Genomic DNA, 12630 nt, shown 5'->3' on the forward strand with positions numbered 1-12630 from the left:
CTTATTCAGCCATTCTCCAATTGATGGGCATCTACTCAGTTTCCAGTTTCTGGCCACTACAAAGAGGGCTGCCACAAACATTCTTGCACATATAGGTCCTTTTCCCTCCTTTAAGATCTCTTTGGGATATAAGCCCAGTAGTAACACTGCTGGATCAAAGGGTATACAGAGTTTGATAATTCTTTGAGCATAGTTCCAAATTGCTCTCCAGAATGGCTGAATCTATTCACAACTCCACCAACAATATATTGGTGTTCCAGTTTTCCCACATCCCTTCCAACATTCATTATCTTTTCCTGTCATTTTAACCAATTTGAGAGGTGTGCAGTGGTACTTCAGAGTTGTCTTAATTTATATTTCTTAGAGCACCTTTTCATATGACTAGAAATGGTTTTAATTTCTTCATCTGAAAATTGTTCATATTTTTTGAGCATTTTCAATTGGAGAATGGCTTGAATTGTTATAATTTGAGTCAATTCTCTATATATTTTAAAAATGAGGCCTTTATCAGAACCCTGGAGTGTAAGAATGTTTTCCCATTTTATTGCTTCCCTTCTAATCTTGTCTGCATTAGTTTTATTTGTTTAAAAGCCTTTTAATTTAATATAATCTAAATTATCTATTTTGTATTCAATAACGAACTCTGGTTCTTCTTTGATCATGTATTTCTTCCTTCTCCATAGATCTGAGAGGTGAACTATCCTATGTTTTTGTAATTTGCTTGTAATATCATAAAGAGTGATATTCTTTATGTCTAAATACTTTTTATGTCTAAATCATGAGCCCATTTCAATCATGGTATGTGGTGTTTTGGTTAGATATATAGTGTTAGGTGTTAGGTGTGGATCACTGCCTAGTTTCTACCATACTAGTTTCCAATTTTCCCAGCAGTTTTTGTCAAATACTGATTTTTTATCCCAAAAGCTAAGGTCTTTAGGTTTGTCAAATACTAGATTAGTATAGTCATTGGCTATTTTGTCCTGTGAATCTAACCAATTCCACTGATAGACTACTCCATTTCTTAGCCAGTACCAAATGGTTTTGATGATCACTGGTTTGGTCTAGCACAGCTAGACCACCTTTATTGGCTTTTTTTAAAAAATTAATTCCCCTGAATTCTTGATCTTTTGTTCTTCCAGATGAACTTCATTATTTTTTCTACATTTATAAAATAATTTCTTGGGCTCATAAGATCTTAAAAAGAATTCTCTGTACCAGCTTCCTCTCCCCAATCCCAAATTAGTATTAATGGTCTTATGATTTGCGTCACTTATGATTAATGGTCTAATGATTTGCATCACTTGCACACACACACACACGTATATGTGTGTATATGTATATATGTAGTGTGTTACCACCTACATACTCATATGCACATATATGTATGAATATGTATTGTACATATGTATATGTTTGTATCTTGGATGTCATACTGTTCAGAAACATTTGAAAAAAGATGGCATTTTTCCTCTCTCCCATTAATCGTTTTTCTTCACTAGATTTTGTTTGTGCAAAAGTTTTTATCTTTTATTATCTCTTTTGTCTCTTGTTTTGGTTAAGAATTTTTTACTGTCTATAGTTGTTGTGAAAGTTATTTGTTTTTGTGTATTTTTTTTAATTATATAACCTTTCATATTTGAAAGCTTATTGTGATGTGTAATGTAAAGTGTTGGCCTAAGTGGAATTGTTTGCAAACTTAGTAAACTTTTATTTTGTTATAAACTTGGACTCATTAAAAACACCATAAAATTTCCCCAAACCAATGCAAACCAACTCCATCTCCTTGTATTCAGGAACTGGTTTAGTTCATTATTCATTTACAAGCTATCTTCTAAAAGACCAGTTCTATGGTCCATCCTTCAACATGCTTCTTTAGTTAGAAGCATTAGACATTCTTTTCCAGTTCCCCCCCCCCCCCTATTGATTGTTAAGGCCAACTCTTTTGAATGTCAGCCTCTAAAGTGTTCCAGAATTTGATTCAAGAAAGCATTTATATTCTGCAATTGATATCATTGTGATGATGAGAAATAATTTTTGGTGAGCATAAATCTCTCATTTTACAAATAATTATAGGGTCAAAGAAATTATGTGTGTATATATGTGTGTGTGTGTAATCTGTATAAGCAGTTTATTTTAGTGTATACATATAATGATTTTAATATGTAAATGACAGACATGTTGAAAGGTAGTCTTTGGGGTAATAAACTGCTCTCAAGTCAAGTATATATATATATATATATATATATATATATATATATTTTTTTTTTTGGTGTGTGAGGTTTTTTTAATAATAGCTTTTATTTTCAAAATACATGATCGTTGTCAGCATTCACTCTTGCAAAACCTTGCATACCAAATTTTTCTCCCACCCTTCTCCATCCTCACCTCTAGATGGAAAGTAATCCAATATAGATTAAACATGTGCAGTTCTTCTATACATATTACTATATTTATTATACTGCACAAGAAAAATCAGATCAAAGAGGGGAAAAAATGAGAAAAATAAAGCAAGCAACAACAAAAAAAGATGGAAAATACTATTTTGTGATCCACATTCATTCCCTACAGTCTTCTCTCTGGGTGCAGATGGCTCTCTTCATCACAAGTTTATTGGAATTTACCTGGATCACCTCATTGTTTAAAAGAATCAAGTCCATAAGAATTGATCATCACATAATCATGTTGTTGCTTTGTACATTGTTCTTTTGATTCTACTTACATCACTTAGCATCTGTTCATGTAAGTCTCGTTAGGGTTTTCTGAAATCATCTTGCTTATTGTTTCTTATATAGAGTATTGTTTCTTATTCCATAACATTCATTTATCATAATGGCTTATTCAGCCATTCTCTAACTGATGGGCATCAACTCAGTTTCCAGTTCCTTGTCACTACAAAAAAGGCTGCCACAAACATTTTTGCACATGTGGTTCCCTTTCTCTCCTTTAAGATCTCTTTGGGATATAAGCCCAGTAGAAACACTGCTGGATCAAAAGATATGCAGTTTGATACCTCTTTGGGCATAGTTTCAAATTACTCTCCAGAATGATTTCATCAATTTACAACTCGACCAACAATGTATTAGTGTCTCAGTTTTCCTGCATCCATTATCTTTCCTTGTCATCTTAGCCAATCTGAGAAGTATGTAGGGCTACCTCAAAGTTGCCTTAATTTGTATTTCTCTGATCAATAGTGGATTAGAGCACTTTTTTCATGTGACTAGAAATGGTTTTAATTTCTTCATCTAAAACTTATTTTTATATCTTTTGACCATTTGTCAATGGGAGAGTAGCTTATTTTTTTAAAAAAATTTGATTCAATTGGAGAATGGCTTGTATTCTTCAGATTAGGTATTCTGATTTCTAATTGGAGAAAAAAAAATTAGTAACTTTTCAAGTTGAGAGAACTTAAACAGGTTTCATACCTCAAAGTAAGGAAAAAAGTTGTCTCTTGTTGTTTGTGTTCAGTCAAAGGAATTAGGATTCAGTAACTGATTGGCCAATATGGAACCGACTTTCAAACAAGGCATGGTTTTCTTGATTTGTTTAATTGTGTGAAAATTCCTTGCATTAGTTTTTGGATCTGAATGGGTTTCTGGTCAGCATAACCTAAATCCTTACTTAAGAGTCTCTAAGCAACAAGTAAAGGTAGTTCAGCTTCTCAGTCATATAACGCTAGATTCAAACAATGCAATAAAGTTTCTTCATGATTTCCATAATTGAATAGAGTTTTCTCACAAGACAGACATTGGATTAGACTCATAATTGAACAAAAAGGGAGTGAATTTGATCCAAAATTAAGTCACAAGATGGATTCAGTGTGGTTCACTTGATTCTAATGGTGTAAAAACTGAGAGATTTTTGCTAAACTGTTTCCTAGAGTCATGAAGGATTTGTTAGAGAACTCCCTGTTAATGATGAAGTTTTAAAAATGCTCATTTTCTCAGGTGCCAAAGTTTTACCTGTATCAAGCCCAAAGTTCTGCAAATAATTCATTTTTCTTAAATGGCAGTTTTATTTTCATTAATTCCAAGAGTTTTATAAAGCCTCTGCTGTGTAATCCATAATTATTTTAAAGTTTTTTGTTATTCATATTAATAAAATTAAATTAATGATATCTGTGGATTTTATCCACATATTAAGCAGATAGTAATTGAGTTAGTAACTTTATACAATGAATTAATAGCATTGGCATTATGTCTCTCAAGGCAATAATCAACATCATTTTGTGGATCATCTGTTTTTTGTTATTATAAGCTTGAAAAACATTAATACTTTTGAACATTTACTTATGCAAATAAAAAGTGAAAAAGGATTATGCAGTGCCTTTGTAAACTTGATTTCAGTTTTGTGTATATTAAATATTCACTCTTTTTTCTTTTTTTGTTTTTTAAAAATTTTATTACCGTCACTCTCCCCTACTGCCCTGTTGTAACAAATGAGGATAGTTAAGCAAAATAAATCCATATATTGATCATGTCTGAAAATGTGGTTCAGAATGGTTTCATTTTTCAGAGGTTTTCATAGTATAAAATATAGTTGACTAAATAGCTTATAGTTGGCTCATCAATGTATATACAGCTTGGACAAATACAATAGTTCAATAGTGTCCTAGAAAGGTGTCATGTAGACTGGATTGCCTTTAGGAAATTGTGTATTGTACCTAAATTTTCCCTTTAAAATATCATTATCCTTTCAGTGAATTGATGAATGAAAAGTCTTTTTTATGCATTTTTGCCAAGCCCTATGACAATTTTTAGGAATATATAAAAGGGAAATAGTGACCAGGAGGAAAAGTGTTTTGCCTTAAAAAAATTTTTTCTAGAAGGAGTGGTAATGTTTTCTTCATCATAATATCTAGAAACAAGATATGGAAAATTTCAAGAAGAAGAGTGATGTTACTTTCACGAAGCAAAGTAAATGGCAAGAAGATGGTCAGGGCTGGTATCTGAGTGTATGGATTGGTGACTTGAGGCTGGCTAGATAGACTGGGTTTTGTGGATTTCTGCTCCTTGGCTGAATGAAATTATTCTTTGTGCCAATAAGTCATAAAATCATTGCACTCAAATAACTGCAGATTACGCAGATGGCAATGGTAAATTACATGATTAGTTAAGAGGACATTATAGCATGTTATCAATGAAAAATTGCACAGGAATAGCATACATGGAGTGATACTATATGTACAGAAAAGAATGTGAGATAACTGTGTAGTAAGAGCAAAAGGTAAGCAACTGACACTTCAGATATTCCATCCAACACAATGTTAGAGATCTAGAGCATATTTAGCATATTTGATGGACCCAGAGTTTGGATTTATGAAGAGGTATTCGCTGAGTTGCACTGAATGAGTACAGATAACAATCCATTCTTACCTTTCCATCCTGTGCTAGGGTCTCCCTCTAAATCTCTTTAAAATTATAGGGATAACAATCTTGGAACAGATGCAATCAGAATAAAACACATGAAATTATTTTATATTTCTCATGCTTGTGTAAGGGCAGCTTGAGAGAATTGTCAACTATGTCTGTTTAGAAAACTGTTGAATTTCCTCCCCCCTCCCCCCAGCATAGTTTCTTTATGTATTAAAAGTGATAGTATTATATTTATTTTAATGAAAGAAATGTTTAGATTTAAAAATTAGCATAAATATTTTGATGAGAATTTATTCTAAAATTGTTATGATGTATTAGTGATGTATCAATTTTATGATGTGAAAGTATTATAGTAAGAGAATTCATTCTAAAAATGGTAATTTTATGATGTATCACATAAAAATGTAGTCTAAATATTGACTTTATATAAATCAGGTTTACCTCTAAAATACATCTAGTTTTCATAACTCTTACTGACAATAGCTGTTAGTATTCATTTGAAATAAATACAAACGACATATATTAAGGTCTCAGTAAACATTTGCTAATTGGTTTGCCATTTTGAACAAAATACTAATTTGATATTGCCATCCTTTTATGAAAACATTTTTGATAGTTTTTGAGCATGTCAGGAGTATTCATTTAATTGTTTGAATATTTTATTTTATTTTTTAGAAACCAGCAAATATCCTAGTAATGGGAGAAGGCCCAGAAAGGGGGAGAGTCAAAATAGGTAGGTAAATTTATTGTGATTGTTATTGCTTAGAGCATCTGTAATAGTTATTAATTATAAAATTAATACCATATCAAATTTTATGAGAATTATGCAGAAATTTAGTATTGGAAAATCTAGACATAACATTTTTTTGTAAAAATGTATTTTGTGTGTGTAATATTATATATATATCCATAAAATTCTATTCATCTAACTATTTATTTATCCATTTATTTATTTATTTATTTATTTATTTATGCTGAGGCAATTGGGGTTAAGTGACTTGCCCAGGGTCACACAGCTAGGAAGTGTTAAGTGTCTGAGGCCAGATTTGAGTTCAAATCCTCCTGACTTCAGGGCTGGTGTTCTAGATTCCATGAATCTAAAATAGAGCAGCATTGGTAAGTTACTAAAATATTAAATTTCTTGTAGTATCTTACATAGTGCAAGAAAAATCCATACACATAATCACTTAACCTTAAATTCTCAGACTCAACTTTACTAATATTACCTCCTCAGCATAATGATCTTTTAGTATCTAAAACAGATAATTCCATACACATTTGGTGCCTAGTATGCACCATGTTATAAAACTTAGTTGATCATATCATATATATGCCACTGCTGATCTCTAGCATATCCCAGAAATTCATAATCTTTATTCTTTTATTTTATTTATTAAAGCTTTTTATTTACAAAACATAAGCATGAGTAATTTTTCAACACTGACCCTTGCAAAATTTTCTGTTCCAAATTTTCCTCTCCTTCCCTCTTTTCCTCCACCCCCTACCCTAGTTTGGCAGATAGTCCAATATATGTTAAATGTGTTTATATTTTTATACAAACACACACACACACACACACACACACACACACACACACACACATATATATATAAAATTTTAAATTTAAAGCCCCTGTCCATGATTAAGACCAAACAATGCATTTGAAAGAATTCAAACTTTAGTCAAAGATTTCAGTTTAGATATTGCTTGCCAATTTTCCACTTGTATGATGTTGGATGAGTCAACCTTTCAGGGTGGGGTCTCAATTTCTTCACCTGTAAGGCAATTCTGTTTCAAACTTTCTAGTCTCACTTAGATTATTATATTAATATTAGTAACCAGGTAATATACTATAGTAGAGTCCTGAGCTTGGTGTGAAGAATATCTGACTTCAAATTTACCTCAGTCATCTAATAACTGGTCAAGTCACTTAATCCCTATCTGCCTTGGTTTCCTCAATTGTAAAATGAGAATAAGAAGAGCATCTATTTTCCAGGGCTGTTGAGGATAAAATGAGATAATATTTTAGCACAGTTCTTGGCATATAATAGGAGCTTAATTAATGCTTGTTCCTTCTAATCCCCTGATAAGTGCTTTGTAAAATGTATGTTGTATGTATGTATGTATGAAACTACAAAAATCTGGATTCTAGATTTCACATTTTTCTTAAGACCTAAATTCTACTTCTTAACCTGATGTCATCAAACTTGATGGATGTACTTACTTCTTCATCTCAAGTTAGGTCTATCTTTGCTTGAATCATAAGAGATAAGTAATCATTGAAGGCTAACATTTTTACATGGGACCCATCCTTTTCTGACTTACATATGCTTTCACACATATCCTCTTTTCATTGAAGTATCTTTACTTCTCCGCTGTGTTCACTCATTTTCCTTTATTCCATTCATATATAGGTCACTTACCTTTGCTTCACCTTGCTGTACTCAAACCTTTGTTTTCATATTTCCTTCTCCTACTAGATTCCTTGAGTATGTACATACACATTCCCTCTAGTTACTTTATTATGTATTCCTTTTTTAACTCTCCAATATGAAATTATTTATGATCAGTAATTTTCCTATATGACTTTGTAGTATTTACAGTTTTAAGTGTCAGACATTTGTTCTAATTCCTTCATGACTTTTGTGATGTTCCCTATCTTGTTCTCTTTTAGCTCCTTTTTTATTCCTCTCCTCTCCCCAACCTTCCAGTCCCCTGTTCATATTTTAACTGGAAGTTGAAAAGGCTTTTCGTTCTTAACTATTAACTCTTCTTTCTGTTTGTTTATTCAGAAAATTAATCCATGACTATCTCTATTTACCAGTTGGTTTTTTCATTCAGGATCTAGTTCCATATTCTGGTTAAACTTTCAACTTGAATTGTGTCCAATCACTTCAAACACATTATGTCCAAAACTAATGACTAGAATGCTTACCCATTTCTATCAACAGCATTATAATTCTTCTATTCACTCCAAAACCTGAGCATCATCTTTGGCTTTTTTTTTTTTTTGGCCCTCTATACCTAACCAGTCATCAAATCCTAGTGATTTTTCTTTCAAAATTTCTCCTTTTTACAACTACTTCCATTTTCTTACTCAGGCTTATTATTACAGTCACTTGAATTCAACAGATATTTATTAAAAACCTGCTATCTGCAAAGTATTGCACTAGATGCTAGGGATAAAAATGGAGATTGTGGACCTGTAATTGATATACTGATATAGAGAACTCTAGCCTGAGGAAATTCCATTCACTAGTACAAGTTTCATCTAATACTAGACAACTGAGAGATTGTGACTTGTCAGGTCCACACAACCAATTTGGGTCACTGGCAAAATTTAGAACTTAGATCTTCCTGGCTCCCAGGCCAGCTTTTTATTTAATATTGATTCTCTCAGTCACCATGCTTGCAACCTTAATGTCACCCTTGATTTCTCACTTGCACTCACCCCACATATCCAATTTCTTGCTGAGTATTATCATATTTACTTAATAACAACTTTACATGTATCCCCTTTTTCTATCACTCGACTACTATGGGCCTCATCACCATATCTGGATTATTGCTTTTTCTAATAGTTGCCTTCTGGTTTATTATCTTCTTTCCCCAAATATTTCCATTTTAGTCCATTTTCTACTCAGTTGTCAGTCATTTTCTTAAAGCACAGATCTGAATGTTTTACCGTCTTATTCAGTAACTTCTAGTGACTTCCTTCAGCATAAAATATAAAATTTTCTACTTGGCATTTTAAACCCATTAAAACCTGATCCCTTCCTATCTTTCCAGGCTTTTACATATTTCTCTCAACATACTCTACAATCTAGCAGTATGGGACTTCTTCCTAATCTTTGCTAATAATACATAATCTCCTATCTTTGTACTGGACTTTCTTTGTGTCTAGAATGCTCTCCCTCTTTATTTTTGCATCGTGACTTCCTGGGCTTCTTTTTAAGATTTACCTCAAATTCCATCTTCTACAAGAGGCCTTTTTAAATTTCTTACTCTGTTAATGTCTTCCCTCTGAGATTACTTCCCATTTTCACTGTATAGATTTTGTGTGTGTCTATTTGTTTCCATATTGTTTCCCCAACTAGAATGTATGCTTTTTTGTGGACAGAGACTGTATTTTTACCTTTCTTTGTAGCCCCAGTGCTTAGCATAGTACCTGATACATATTAAGCTTTTAATAAATGCTTGTTAATTTGTTTACTAAAAGTAAGCAAAAACCAATTATTCTCCAAACTCAAGGAACTTATATTGTACTTGGAAATATAGTATGTAAACAGAAAATAATTTGAGAATAGGGTGAAAGTTGGGGTTTTACAAAACGTCTTTAGGAAAAGAAATTGATTATTCAGATTAATAATAGCCATCCTGAGTGGGTTTTTTGCCTTTATTTTCCAAGTATGGATTTCGTCCTGTCATTTTCCTGCATAAAAACTTCTAATGGCTTGTTATTAGGAATTAAAGTTGGAAGAGAGCTAGAAACTATCTAACTCAATTCCTAACTTTATAGATAAGGAAATTGGGTTCCAGAGAAGAGAAGTGACTTGCTCTATTATAGTTCAATACTTATTAAACTTAGTTAAACTATTTAACTATTAAATAGTTATTAAACTATTATTAAATAATTATTAAATAGTTATTAGATATTAAATCCCACATGGGATTGAGTAACTGAAAATGAAAAAGAAAGTAACTGAAAGGGCTCATGAAAAAATTTGGTAATAGTAAAAGGTATCAAATATTCTGGGAAGATTTTTATGTCAAAATAAACAAGCATATCCATCTCATAAGTATACAAATTTGGTTCTGTTTTTAATAATTGGTAAACTTATATGTATACCAAAGAATTGTTTAAATCAAATATCTTTATGATTTATTATCAGTAAGTGTTTGATTTGTTTACCCATTTTGTATATCTATATACCTGGAATCACATAAACATTTCTTGGGCAAAAAAGGGGTCGTGAGTGGAAAAAGTTTAAAAATGTACTAGTTTGACAGCTGTTCTGAATCATAAATCTTGTATAGCTAATGCATGACAACCAGAATTAGCACCTGTGTTTTCTAATCCTTAGTCCATTGTACTTTCTAATGTACTATTCATACTCATAGAATAAAGTTCAAATCCCTTAATATACCATTCAGAGGTTAATATAGTTTCAATCTATATCCCATTTATCAAGTTTTTATTTTTCTTTAGTATTCAGTAGGAACCATTCATCCTGGCCCATCTTTACTTTTAAGGTTTTCAAGGTGAGATAGTTTAATTCAGCTCAGCTTAGTGCTTTTATAAAACACTTCTAAAACACTCAGTCTAGTTGCTGGGGTATGTTAATAAATTTGAAAGAGCCCCTGTTCTCTAGAGTCTTCTGTTCTACTTGTACTTCTTCAAAAAACAATCCTTGAATATAATGAAGAATTCATAAATAAGGTAAAATATAACTGTTTACATTTCTTTAAATCTTTTGCTTTTGTGTATATCCTATTTAAATAGATTAGTATTAACATTCATCAGTTCTAAGAGTGCTTCAAGATACTGAAAGCAGTAGGTGAATTTAATAGTTAATCTATTATATAGTCTATTATAGTATTCTGGGAAAAATGTTTTGATTTCTCCTTAAAGTTTTATAATAATGTACAAATTGTTTCTGTAGCTCTCTAAAAGTAAAATACTGTGATAGCTGTCAACAAAGTACCTAGTAGAATAATTATTTCTTGATTTTGTGAGGCGTGGTATCTAAAATAAATACAGTTACATATGAATTTGAAATGGTAGAGACTTAGAGGATATCTAGTTTAAATCTCTTAACTGAAAGATGAAAACATTTTGAAAAAGAGGTAAGACAAGATAAAGGGAGAAATGTTGGTTTAGTTTTTTTTAGTTTAAACAATAATAACAATAAAACTTCTTAGTGAGAAGAATATCATATCAAGGAAGTAAATATTTATTGAACACTATCACTGTACTAAAAGCAGAGCAGCTTTAAGATCAATGAAATGATTTTATCTTTGTGATTAGGAAATTTATTGAGATGAGAGAAAATATCAGCTTAAACTTAATTGTGTGGCTTTTTAAGAGAGTAGGATCATCTCTATTAATCCCTTTCAAATTCTATGAAGAAAAACATAATCATTATTAATTAAATATTTAATTCTTACTATGGTCGTAATATTTTATAGCAGATTTATGATTCAATATAGCTGTTGAATTTTGTGGTTCCTCTTGTAATCTTTATCTACAGTACATTTATGTCTATTTTATAGAACTTGCAACACAATTTTCTTATTTTAAATTCATACTGATCCATGTAATTATTTATTTGGTTTTTATAGCCCATTGGTTGGTTGTATTTGTAACTTATTTGATGGCAACATTTTGGCAAAGAATATAGCTATTAATTATATTTGTCTTATGAGAAGACTTTACAATAAATCTCCAGGGATTAATTATGGAATAAATGGAGGATAGTCTCTACTTTTTTAGTATCCCTATGACTCTTGTATATACAAGACTCTTATATATACACATAATGCATGTGATTAGCTCAGTTATTATTTATGAATAAATGTTTGTTAAATGAAATGCATGTGTGTACATGTGTGCGTAAACACAAAAATAAGCTTAGGGCTGATTTTATGCTTTAGGAAGTTTAGACTTCTAGGCATCATTAATATAAGGATTTATAGAATAAAGTAATTTTTTTTTTAAATTAAAGCTTTTTATTTTTCAAAACATGCATGGACAATTCTTCAACAATAGCCTTTGCAAAACTTCGTGTTCCAATTTTCCCTCCCATCCCCCCACCCTCCCCTAGAATGCAAATAGTACAATATATGTTAAACATGGTAGAAATATATTTGAAATCTAACTATGCATACATATTTATACAATTATAGTGCTGCACAAGAAAAGTAAAATCAAACCAGTAAAAAAAAAAATTGGTCATCGTATAATCTTGTTGCAGAAAGCAGCAAAAGAAAATGCAAAATAAAGAAGCAGCAATAAAATAAAATGTAAACAAGCAGTAGCAAAAAGTGAACATGCTATATTGTGAACCACATTCAGTTCTCACAGCCCTCTTTCTGGGGATAGATGACTCTCTTCATCACTGAACAATTGGATTTGAATCAGCTCATTGTTGAAGAGAGCCATGTCCATCAGAATCGATCATCATGGAACAGCTAGGTGGCACAGTGGATAGAGCACCAGCCCTAAAGTCTGGAAGACCAGAGTTTGAATCTGATCTCA

The 12630-nt window shown here is 31.5% G+C and overlaps 1 protein-coding gene across 4 annotated transcripts in view; it reads left to right on the plus strand.

Annotated features, from left to right (window-relative positions):
• The window catches only part of CDK19 (cyclin dependent kinase 19), a 208353-nt gene that overhangs the window by 152008 nt on the left and 43715 nt on the right, over positions 1-12630 (plus strand). For all 4 annotated transcript variants that reach the window (XM_031964406.1, XM_031964405.1, XM_031964407.1 and 1 more), the window contains one exon: positions 6048-6105. In XM_031964406.1, coding sequence (XP_031820266.1) covers positions 6048-6105 — 58 coding nt within the window. The remainder of the gene's footprint in view (positions 1-6047; positions 6106-12630) is intronic.

Source organism: Sarcophilus harrisii, chromosome 4, assembly GCF_902635505.1.
Source record: "Sarcophilus harrisii chromosome 4, mSarHar1.11, whole genome shotgun sequence".
Lineage (NCBI taxonomy): Eukaryota > Metazoa > Chordata > Mammalia > Dasyuromorphia > Dasyuridae > Sarcophilus > Sarcophilus harrisii.